The 12,249-nt window shown below is 46.8% G+C and overlaps 1 protein-coding gene across 4 annotated transcripts in view; it reads left to right on the forward strand.

The window, feature by feature from the left end:
• Positions 1-12,249, forward strand: part of Hrh2 (histamine receptor H2) — a 47,314-nt gene that overhangs the window by 12,008 nt on the left and 23,057 nt on the right. For all 4 annotated transcript variants that reach the window (XR_010041119.1, XM_063230807.1, XM_063230808.1 and 1 more), the window contains exon 2: positions 9,137-10,668. Coding sequence is in view for 3 of the 4 variants with exons in the window: in XM_063230807.1 (XP_063086877.1) it covers positions 9,593-10,668 (1,076 nt within the window). In the remaining variant the exon portion in view is untranslated. The remainder of the gene's footprint in view (positions 1-9,136; positions 10,669-12,249) is intronic.

A 12,249-nucleotide genomic window follows, 5' to 3' on the forward strand; every position in this document is an offset into this window, starting at 1 on the left:
CCCACCTGGGCTGGCTCCTCTCCATGGTACAGAAGGGGCCCCATGATGTGAGCAAAACACTTCCTCAAGTGTGAAGGAGGCAACCCTGGGGGTCCCAGGTTGGATTTGGATGGTTAGTGACAGAGGCAGCCACAAGAATCAATCACATAGTGACGAGACTCCGTTTTCCCTTCTCCTTCAAGCTCCATCTTTATGGCAAAGAAATCGTAGCAGCCTGAGTGCCAGTCTATCCTTAGCACCTCTGTGAGGCAGGCCAGTCTCCCTGTCTCCCTGCCTGATGAAGGAGGGTGAGCCGAGACAGGAGTGGGCCATTACAGAGACATTAGAGACACTGGTTATACTTTGACTGCATTTATTTTAGGGTGACCTAGTTGAGGGGCAGTGAGTCAGGTGATTACTGTAATGATCAAACAGTTCCTCTGCAATAAATTCAACCACCTCTGAGGAAAAAGTATTAGGCAAAACCAAAATAGAGCTGGTACTATGTGAATTCAGCAAAGATCATGGAGGTAGGACGGGGCAGTGAGACCTGGAAGATCCAGGGGGAGTGGGGTCAGTTAAGAGATCAGAAACTGGAGGTTAAGAAGCTGGGCTCTTTAGCAAGCTGTGTGACTTCTGCTGGGCTACTCGGCCTCTCTGTGCAACATTTGCAAAGTGAAGTAACCCCAGACCTCTCTGATTGTGGCCTAAGTCCTCCCACAGGACTTGGATGAAGGTGATGGACACTTGGAGGGGCCCAGGGAGAGTGAAGGAGGGCGGAGAGGATTACATAAGATAAGATGTGGGTGTAAGTGTTCCTGGCGAGTGTTAGTTGTTTGCTGTTGATAGCTTTAAGGTCACCCAAGAGCTGCAGGACATTGCCTGTAAAGCAAACTGGGTCTGGCTGGAAGGCAGAGCTTTCAAGGAATGAGGCTGGGGAGAGAAGGGAGAGAAAGAAAAGTCCGTGTTGGTGGGGGCAGCTCTGCTGCCCAGCTCAGAGGCAGTGGTAGTAGGGAAGTGATGTAGTGATGATTAGGACTGTGATGACAGTGATGAGTCTTCTTGGCAGACACAAGGCTGTGTGGCATTCAGTTACAAAGACCTGGAGGACACAGCACTCTGTAAAGCTATCTGGGAAAACAGGCTTGACCTTGTTCTCCAGGCCTCAGAGCTCTTCAGAGACCTACAAACTTATATGTGCACATGTGTGCACACCTACAGACACATGCACATGGTTACAGAAGGAACCAGATCTAAAATACAAACAGAAAACCTCAAAACGGCAAGTAATAAATATCTAACTGAACATTCATAATGTATCACTATGCCAGCTTGTCAATGGCAGCTTGTTATATAAAATAGCCTCTTGCAGATTACACCTTCTATGGGATGTGTATAAACTGAAGTGCATTTATTTTGCAGTGAGGTCTGGCTTCCAAAAGAGTGTGTAGGGTCCTGTGTGTGCCTTTAAAGGACTGTGGCTGGCAAATACTGTGCAAGAGTAAGTGCCCCATCTGTGGAGGTTTGCAAGGGGAGCCAAGGTGAATGCCTCTCTGGGGTGCCGCAGAAGAGCCTCCCAAACACAAGAGGACCACTGAGTTTTGTTTCTACTCAAAGTTCTCCTTTAACTATGGTGAGGGCCATGATCCCTTCTCTCTTCTCCTCCATACACACAGATACAATTGCTGCTAGAAACTTCTAAGATATTCTAAGCCCATCATCTGCTCATTTTTCCACTGAGGAAACCAAGGACATGAAATTTGTTGGAAATCACTCAGCAGGTCAGAATCACACCAAAGACAAACTCAGAATCCAGGTCTGCAAGTCAATGCCCTTCTTTCCCCAGATCCCACTCCAAGAGCAGTTTTAGCCCAGAATGACAGAGATTTGGCATCTCTGGATCCAGAGCATCATCTATTAGGAGAGCAAAGGCAGATGTTGCCCAACTCTCTGTGTTTTACAAACTCTTTCTCCAGACCACCCCATACCTGTCAACAATCCACTCCTGATAGACTTTGGTCAACTCACAAAAGAGCATCAACCTCAGTTTCTTCATCTATAATATGGAGATGAATAACAGATACATAGCTGTTGTGGAGATTAGATGGGATTGTGTGTATGCAATACTTAGGGCATTGCTTGTCACTTCAAAGTGAAAATAAATAAGGCACTGGATTGTCATAGATACACAGACAGACAGACAGATGCATACACACATGCATGCATAGGTGTTGGCTGATTGATTTCAGAGGCAGAATCCTCTACAGGTTGGAGAGACAGGAATCCGGGATGATGTCTAAATGTTTAACCTGAGCAACCAGGTGTTTAGAGACGGGAGAAGGTCAGGGTAGAGACGAGAATCAGGGATCTTCACCCCCGTCTCCCATACACACTTTATGATTTATAAGCCATTTGTGCCCACAGTTTTCAGGAGAGATAAGTCTATAGAAACAAGAACCAGGTCTGCTTGTCAGGGGCCAGAGAAAGGGAGTTGCTTCATGGAGAAGTGGTCTCTTATTTGAGGTGAATGAAAGTGTTTTAGAACCAAGTTGTGCCCTGTACTTTTTAAAATGGTTAATTTTATGTAATGTAAATTTCATCTCAGTTGAAAAAAGTGAAAGAGAAATGTTTCCTTAAATAAAAACTAAGAGACTAGTGAGGCATAGTGGTACACACCTGTAACCTCAGCTACTTGGGAGGCTGAAGCAGGAAGATTGCAAGTTCTAGGCCACGTTGGGCAACTTAGCAAAAACTTTATTATATTACAATGTAGCTTGGGATGTAACTCAGCAGTAGAGCACTTAACTAGCATACATGGGACCCTAGGTTCAATCTACAAAAACAAAACAAAACAAAGGACTTTGTCACCAGATACAGCTTCAGGGTCCCACATCCACTACTGGCAGAGGCTGGGCAAAGTGTGGGTCTTTTGCTGATAAGAAAACACAGCAGTGAGCACCAATCACACAAGTAACCATTCAGTGCACTGGACTAGCGTCTAGATTTGTGTCCCTGGAGTGGGAGTGGGTAGACAGTATGGCTGGCTACTCATAGCCTCTGAACCAAGCTTTGTTCAAATTCCTGCCTGTCTCTCCACCAGCCGTGTGGCCTTAGACAAGTGACTTACCCTCATTGAACCTCGGTTTCAGCATCTGTCAAGTGGAATAGTAATCATCTCTGCCCCACAGCTACTGCTGTTATCTGGCAGGTATCTGGTAGGTATCTGGTGAATGGGAGTGGGCCTCTTTCATCATGTCCATCACTATAGAGTGACCACATTACAGAACCACCACCCAACACTGGGCAGGAGGATATACCCCTGAGAGGCTGCAAGGCTCTTCTCACCTGGACTGTAGTTGGGGACAACAGTTAAAGAACCTGCCCCCAGCTAAAGATGACATTCAGACTTGTGACATTTCAGCCTGTGTGGAGGGGTTCCAGCAAGGATCTGCAAAGGCCAGAACAAGATGCTCTTAAGGATGGAAGTACAAACCAGCCTGGCTTGGGGCCCTGCAGGCTGTAAGAAATGAAAGGGAAGACTGAACCTGTGGGAGGCTGGCGCCTTTCTCACTAACGAGCAGTCTGGGCCAGAGGCTTTTCTTGCCGCCAGGGCTCTGACCAAATATTCTGCCTGCTATCTAAGGGGAAAGAGTCAGAAATCTCCAACCACAGAGATGAAAGGCGCCCTTGACTGTGATTGTGTGGGAGGAAGTGTCTTGTGTTGCAGAGGCACAGGCAATCTTGCCATTTCTTTTTACAGCCCACAGCCCTTTATCTACATGAAAAACTAAATATGTAGTAGTTGAAAACAGAATTCTGGAGGCAGACAGACCCAGGTTCAAATCCTGACTTTTTCTCTTCCTAGTTTTGTATCTCCTGGCAAGTGTTTGAACTTTTCTGAGCTCTGGCTTTTCCATTTGCATTTGTAAAGTAGGAAAATAAAAATTCCTTCCTTCCCAGTGCTGGTAATAGTTCTTTAGGCCTGACATGTTGGTAATAGTTCTTTAGGCCTGAAGTGTTCTCTGTATGCTATTGATGTCCCACTGATTGTTAGCTGACAGAGATTAAGAGACCTGGATCCCTGTGTCTGTCACCATCTCCTAGGATGATCTTGAGCCTGTTGCCTAAAGCTTCAGTGGCTCCCTACGGCTTTCATAATTAATCCCAAACTTCTAAGCGTTCCATCCCCAGCTTAATTTTTCTCCTGAGAGTCAGCCGGAGATGCTAGCAGAAGCCAGATCACACAAGGCATGGTAGACATTGTTGTTTTTATCCTAACACTGGAGGGAGCTTTGCAGCCATGGCATAACCACAGGCTAAAACAATCTGACTATAAAAACCCATGCAGATACTGAAAGGCCACAAGCTTGGAGGTAAAGAACTTCTTATTTAAAAAAGGTTTTGGAGTCTCGCATGGTGGCACATAGTTGTAATCCCAGCACTTTGGGAGGCTGAGTCGGGAGGATTGCAAGTTCGAGTCCAACTTGGGCAATTTGGCAAGACCCTGTCTCAAAACCAAAAAGTAAGAAAAAGCCTGAGGAGTAGCTCAGTGCAATGATCGTGGATTCAATCCTTAGTTCTGCATAAAAGATTTGGGGGAGGTGAACAGATAAAGTGCCAGCAATTAACGTGGAGCCCATTCCAACTATGTGGCTCTGCCCTGCTCCTAGGTGTGACCTGGTCCCCCACTTACATCCTTTTACTCATTCTTCCTGCTACCCCGCTACCAGGTAAATTATGTGGCTACTAAGTTTGGAAAAGATGAAACTTGTACAGGATAAAAATATTGCAAGTGTCCTAAAGGGAATATGACAGAGTCTTCCTTTCACCCATGTCCTGGTCATCTCTTCCTTTTTTAGAGGCAACCAGGGTTACTCTTTTCACCGCGCCTTCTGGAGCCAGTCCTCCACCCCCGGCCAGTCAGCATTACAGATGCATGGGCACCCACACATGCATTCGTTCTCCCATGTAAACTGTCACATTGGGCACACTTGGAGACCAGCCTACCTGAGGTCCAGATGGTCTAAGTCAGTCTTTTCAGTGACTTCCTTGACGTGCTGCATGCACTTTTGTGCTCTTTCCAACCTTTGCTAACACAAGCAATCCTATGGGGAACCCCAGGACAAATTCTCTAAAAGCACAACTGCTGGGTCAGTAGTCTAAGTGCTTTTAGTGTTAATGGGGTTTTCCGGATCCAAGAAAATGCTGTCTCCTTCAAATGCATCGGTACACATGCGAACTCACATACACACGCACATGCACACAAACACAGCCTCAGGGCTAAACCTCCTTCCTCAAAAATCTCCATATTCTCCTGAGGCTCCCACCCTTGCCTCTTGTTACCCCATGGCTGTATCGAAACTCTAAGGGGCAGCAACCCAGCCCCCACCCCGAATTAGCACAGGCTTCTGTGTGCAGCTGAGGAGCCCCAGACTCCGAGTACCCAATGGCTATCAGCATGTCATGATGGAAACCATCCTCGCAGCTGTACGTGGAAAGGAAGGGCTCCCTGGGAAGGCCAGTAGTCCTCTCAGTTGTGACTCTGGCTTAAGTCAGCTTGATTTGTACCCTGTGTGGGGCAGATGCTCTGGGGTTTGGAAAGTTCTATCTTTGCTCCTTAAAGAATGAACACTACAAAATTCAGAACACGTCAATCAAGGGGCAACAGTGGTACGTACATGGCACATTGTCGTCCCCAAATCATTCACCCAGAGCACAGAAGGTCTGTTTACAATTGTCTGAACAATAGCAGCCAAGTCTTTCTCTTCAGTGAACTCAGAGAAATCAGTTTATAATTATCTTAACTATTTTTAATATACATATATATTTACATACACATATACATACTTTGTTACTTTGAAATTTTGTCTTAGTTTTTCTTTTTTCATCTTTCCCCCTCCTTGAAATAGAATGGCTTTGAAAAAGAAAGAATGAACATTTCCTTTTTTTTGTCTTTTTCGTTTTTATCGGTACCAGGGATTGAACTCACAACTGCCTGCTTACAAGGCAGGCGCTTATGCCACTGAGCTAAATCCCCAGCCCCAAGAATGAACATTTCAATACTGAATACTGTAGCTGCCTGCTTTGGGGACCCCAGTCGGGCTCTTTCTTCTGGGCTGATTCTAGGGCACTTTCTTATGCCCTAAGCACTAGGTCCTTGGCCAAGCTGATGAGAATGAGGAACTGCCTTCCAGGGACATCACCTTTTGCTGCATCAGAGTCCATCATCTCCCTCTCACCAGCTTCTGCCACGGCTGTGCTCTCCATCTGCAGCCTGCTCGTCTCTTGCTTTCACTCAGTTATTCACTCATTCCCAGCTGGACAGGTCACACCCCTCAGTATCCCCTAGACCAGCCCGCCTCCCCCATTTTATACTTGTTGGCTCTCTCTGCTTCCTTCATGTAACTCCAGCTTCAATTAAATAAGCAACTGTACCGTGGTGTACTTGCAGCCCCCACCCCAACTTGCCACCAAGCACATCCCTGTACTAGATGCCTCAAAATGTGCCCGCTGTGCTCTCTGCTGTGTCCTAAGACCTTTACATAGTATCTGAATCTGCGAGACTCTAATAAACACATGTAGCATGGGTGAATGCCACTTCCTGACCTTGTGGATTTGAGAAATTACAAAAATAACATTGGTTGAGAACCTACCTACCACATGCGGGCACTGAGAGCTGTGTTCATTTACTTTCATAGTCATCAAGTGAATAAGGAGATATTTTCATCCCCACCACTTTTGTCATGCAAGGTCACAAAGTAAGTGACCGTGTTCAAATCAGAATCCAGATCTGTGTAATGTCAGAGCCTTGCTGTTCAGCCTGGAGCCCCATTCACTTCTCAGAACATGTTCTGAAGGATAAAGATCAGACCTGCTTCACAGGGCAGGGCTCAAGTCTCTAAGCTGCGCAGAGGCCTAAGCCATGATTGCTCCAGGGATGCTCTCCAAGGCCCCTGAGAAGAGCACACAATAAACTAACCAGCCTTCCACCCAGGTTGCAGTTGCTAGCAATGCCCAGACACAAATCCTCCCTAGCAGAAAGTGGAAGAGAGGCGCTGCTCGGCAGGAGTAACTTCCTCAGAAAGTGCCTCTTCAGGATTGTTAAGATAGACAAGATCCTGTAAGGGAAGTGGTGAAATGTACAACTGAATCACCTCTGGACAGCTGCAAGTAGGGAAGGGAAGTGTCTGCATGACTTTTGTATCTTTTTCACACACACGTGCAGAAGAGAGACAGAGAATACAGGAAGTAGAGTAGACCATTGTTAAATCTGTCCATCAGAGGACAAGATGTCACACACACTGTGTGGTTTTCTTAACTTTGCATGAGTGCTTGGAAATGCTCAGTATAAAATATATAAAATGAGAGAGGGAAGGAACAAAGGATAAGGTGCAGAAGGAAAAGAAGGAAAGGAAGAAGGGAAGATAAAATTTTAATAGAAAATAGAGATTCTCAAAAAAAAACCCTTATCTGCTGGCTTCCCCTTCCAAAGTTAATTAAGTGTGGCAGTGAGACCCATGCTGTTTGGGCTATTTATGTAATGAAAAGGTCTTCTAAAAATAGACCCAGAGGCCCAGCTTGCAAAGCCTATGGCTGAGCCAGCTGGAGCAGCAGAAGGTGATGGGGAGCCCTGATCCTGGCCTCCACACAGTCGTTATGATTCAATGAGGCCTCTCATAGTCAGGCTGCAAAACCGCTCCAGGCAAGAGGCTGAGAGAGGTTTAATTTGTGTCCCAGGGAGATTAGCTTGCTTCTGCTGTCGACTCGATTTGTGCACGCTCTCAGACCTCGGCAGGTTGCCTGCTGACTGCACTCTGAAAAATGTGTAGAAGTGCCCAAGAATCAAGCAAGTCTTTAGCTTTTCCTTACCAGTAGGAAATACAAAATATCACCACTGGAAGGGAATCTTGGAAATTGTCTGGTAACCAGGGACTCTGATTTAACCATGAGGCCTTTTTTATGCTGGTATTTTATTAGAGTGATATTTTCAGGGAGGAAAGAAACAGAGCAAGGGAGGGATAGAGGGAGGGAGAAGAAAGAGAAGAAAAAGAATGATAGACTAACCATGACCAGGCTTCCTATAGACCTTTAGGAAGACCCAGTGAGTCTTGGACAGGATGCCTATATTGGAACCATGTGTGCTGCAAAGTAACATGTGGAGTAAGAGCAGAGTGTGGTGGTAGATGCCTGTAATCCCAGAACTTTAGGAGGCTGAGGCAGAAGGGTCACAAGTTTGAGCCCAACCTGAATGATGTAGTGACTGAGGAAGATTCTGTCAATAGATAGATAGATTAGATAGATAGATAGATAGATAGATAGATAGATAATATAACTCAACACAAAGGCTCTGGGTTAAGTTCCCAGTACCACAAAAAAGTAAAATTGAGAGATGATGGATGGGATTGGCAAATGATGGAGACAAGTAACAAACTTCAAACTAAATCGGACCCTCTGCCTGGGGATCCAGCTCACGAATTAAGAGTAGTTATCACACGTTTGAACTATTGGGGTAAAATGAAGATTTCCAGGAAAACTACATGAAATCTCCATCTGTGCGTCCGTAAGTGCTGGAGCACAGCCTTGGCGCTTGTGTGTTTGTGCCCAGCCTGACCTAGCGGCTTCCTCACCCCAGGGGCAGAGCTGAGTCACTACCATAGTCTCTCCACCCTTCAAGCAGAAAACATCCACTCTCCAAGCCCTCTTCTCAAAAAGTTTGTGGGCTTGTAAAACACAACAGTTCCAAATACTGTTTTCAGCACAAATAAATTGCATTTTGTAGATTCACTTATTTTATCCTTTACCGGCTGTTTAATGCCTGCCTGTGGGGTCAGGCACTGGGAACCAGCAGGGGGCAAAAAGCCAGCTCCTGTTTCTTCTGGAGCTTAGCGTTTGTGTCCAGGCCTGTCCCTTTTCCAGTATAAATGCTCCAGCCCTTCCAGCTGTTTCCCACAGGATGCTGTGTCGCACCTTCTCGAGCCTGTGCCCCTTTCCTTTCCTTGCGTGTACCCTGATTGCCTCCCTCTCTCCTAAGGAGAGATACCTAAAATGGCCCATCCCATTTTGTCCAGGAGGTGGAGGTCTCAGAGGATTCACTTTGAGCCAGGTCATGCTGTCTGTCTGGTTTTGGAGTTCTCAATACTCACCTTTGCATTTTCAGCTCCTGATTTCCAGTGACCCCAGGGCGGAAGAGCTTATCGTGTACATGGGAGCAGTAACCAACTATGGAGGATAAGGCTGTGTCTATGCATGATCCTGCCCACATAACAGTAAAGCCACCTCCAAACACATGCCCCAGGGCCTCAGTCTCTATGCAAAACCTAGAGAGTGGAGATCTCCCCAAGCCCCATGAGGAAGCTGGATCCTCATGGGACCCTCTGAGGACTGGCATTTGAACCACCAATGAGGTTTCAAGGTCTCTCCCGTTTTGCCTCTTCGTTGCTACTCATGCACCACACCTTCCAGGGAACTGTTTGATTTATTTCTAGAAAAACAGCATTGGGTAAGTCACTGAAGCCTCCCCAAACTTGGACACTTTCTTGTGGGGTCTAGAGCCCATTGGACAGAGCAGAATAGAAGCAGCCAAAGGCCAGGGAAAGAACTGAAGGGTTCCAGGATGGCGTTCAATGGCACGGTCCCTTCCTTTTGCATGGACTTTACTGTATACAAGGTCACCATCAGTGTGATCCTCATAATCCTCATCCTCGTCACCGTCGCCGGCAATGTGGTTGTCTGCCTGGCTGTGGGCTTGAACCGGCGGCTCCGCAGTCTGACCAACTGCTTCATTGTGTCCTTGGCAGTCACAGACCTGCTCTTGGGCCTCCTGGTGCTGCCCTTCTCTGCCATCTACCAGCTGTCCTGCAAATGGAGCTTCAGCAAGGTCTTTTGCAATATCTACACCAGCCTGGACGTGATGCTCTGCACGGCCTCCATCCTCAACCTCTTTATGATCAGCCTTGACCGCTACTGCGCCGTCACTGACCCACTGCGGTACCCTGTGCTCATCACCCCAGCCCGGGTCGCCATCTCTCTAGTCTTCATCTGGGTCATTTCCATCACTTTGTCCTTCCTGTCTATTCACCTGGGTTGGAATAGCAGGAATGAGACCAGCAAGGATAATGACACCATTGTCAAGTGCAAAGTCCAGGTCAACGAAGTGTATGGGTTGGTGGATGGACTGGTCACCTTCTACCTACCTCTGCTGATAATGTGCATCACATACTTCCGCATCTTCAAGATCGCTCGGGAACAGGCCAGGAGAATCAATCACATCGGTTCCTGGAAGGCAGCCACCATCAGGGAGCACAAAGCCACAGTGACACTGGCTGCCGTAATGGGAGCCTTCATCATCTGCTGGTTTCCTTACTTCACCGTTTTTGTTTACCGTGGGCTGAAAGGGGATGATGCTGTCAATGAGGTGTTTGAAGATGTTGTTCTGTGGCTGGGCTATGCCAACTCAGCCTTGAACCCCATCCTGTATGCTGCCCTCAACAGAGACTTCCGCACTGCATACCATCAGCTCTTCTGCTGCAGGCTCGCCAGCCACAACTCCCATGAGACTTCTCTGAGACTGAACAACTCTCAGCTAAACAGGAGCCAATGCCAAGAACCCAGATGGCAGGAGGATAAACCCCTGAACCTCCAGGTGTGGAGTGGGACAGAAGTCACGGCTCCACAGGGAGCCACAAACAGGTAAGGGGACTAACCATTTGTCCACCGGATGGGGGTGGGGAGAGGCAGCTTGTGAACAGCAGGGAAGGTCGCTGTGTGTAGGTCGTGTTGGTTTATGTGCTGAGAATGCGCCGTGGCCACTTTGTGAACACCGTCTCATTTAATCCTCCAGTGGCTCCCTAATTGGAACATTCTATCTCCATTTTTAAAGGCTCACCATAAAGATCTCAGAAAAGTTGTCAAGGACCACTCAGCTAGGACTTGGACAGAGGACTCCTGGCTCCAGAATTCAGGGGCCCTTCTTTCTAGCTGTGTTCTTTCATTCAGAAGACCTGAGTTTGTGGTCGACTCTGTCTGTCACTTAGGAGTCATGAATGTTAACTAAGCCCTCCAGGACAACACTCAAACAACCAGGCACTGTTGCTGCCTCCTGATGGGCCCATTGTGAGGATAAATGAAAAACTTAGCTCCATTTATTGAGCACCTCCTGTGCATCAGCTCTTATGGTGGGAATACTCAAGTCAATGGGGAGAGAAGACAGGCAGGTGCACTTTGAAGACCAGGCAAAAGTACAGGTGTTATACCAGGGATAATAGGAAAATATAGAAAAGTCAGAGCCAATGTAAGGATAACCTAAGTGAATCTGGGCAGTGGAACATGGCCTCCTCATGCATGCTAGGCAAGGACTCTACCACTGAGCTATACCCTAGATCTGTGCTATGGAAAAATAGTCCTGATACGGAAGAGCAGAAGGAGCCTAAAGACAAGGATATCAGCAAGGACAGTGAGGCATTAATCCATAAGAAGAGAAGGGGAAGAAAGCAAAATCTAGTAGGTTATTTTTTTTTAAAAAATTAAAAGTTTGCAGCCTATGGGATGCACAGAGTGTGGACAATACAAGAGGGAGAAAACTTCCAGGTTCCATCCTCAGGACTAGTCCAGGCTGAAAAGATGAGCAGAATCAGTATGAGGGTTAGATAAATTCCCTGGTGACACAGTCAGTGCCAGATAGACCTGAGTGACATTGAAAGTCCACTGTGTGGAGAGACAGCTCTGAGCTTTAGCTGTTGAGAGAAACAAATGAGATCATGTTCTTAGAATGTCTGGTACATAGAAGTTGCTCAATAGATGTTGTTTTCCTTTGTCTTCCCTTGGACCAAGCTTTTGCCACAAACAGTTGGTCTGTGAAATTGATCCGTCCATCCATCCCTTTGTTCACCCATTCACTCACTTGCAGATACTTGTCAGAGTCCTGCCACATGTCATGAACTATGCTGAGTGCTAACGATGTAGAAACAACATTCTCCATATTGACTGTGATAAGAAACTTGAAAGATCAGTTGCAAAGCTGTGTTTTTTATAGAGGATGTCCTGCTCTCACACACCTGGTGACTTGGACAATTCCTTGTCTCTCTTGGGCCTCAGTTTCCTCACCCTGTAGTGTTAGACCTGTCCTCATGTGGATGCTCAGTTCATCACAGTTGCTCGAAGGTCACATGAATTACAGGATATGAATAGACACTACAGCCCCTCACGAGGGCCCAAGTCTATTCTCGGTCACTTAAGCCAACAATTGCTGCAGTGGACACTGCAGACTCACAC

This window comes from Cavia porcellus, unplaced genomic scaffold, assembly GCF_034190915.1.
Source record: "Cavia porcellus strain 051 isolate PalLab524CR breed Dunkin Hartley unplaced genomic scaffold, mCavPor4.1 scaffold_19, whole genome shotgun sequence".
Taxonomy (NCBI): domain Eukaryota; kingdom Metazoa; phylum Chordata; class Mammalia; order Rodentia; family Caviidae; genus Cavia; species Cavia porcellus.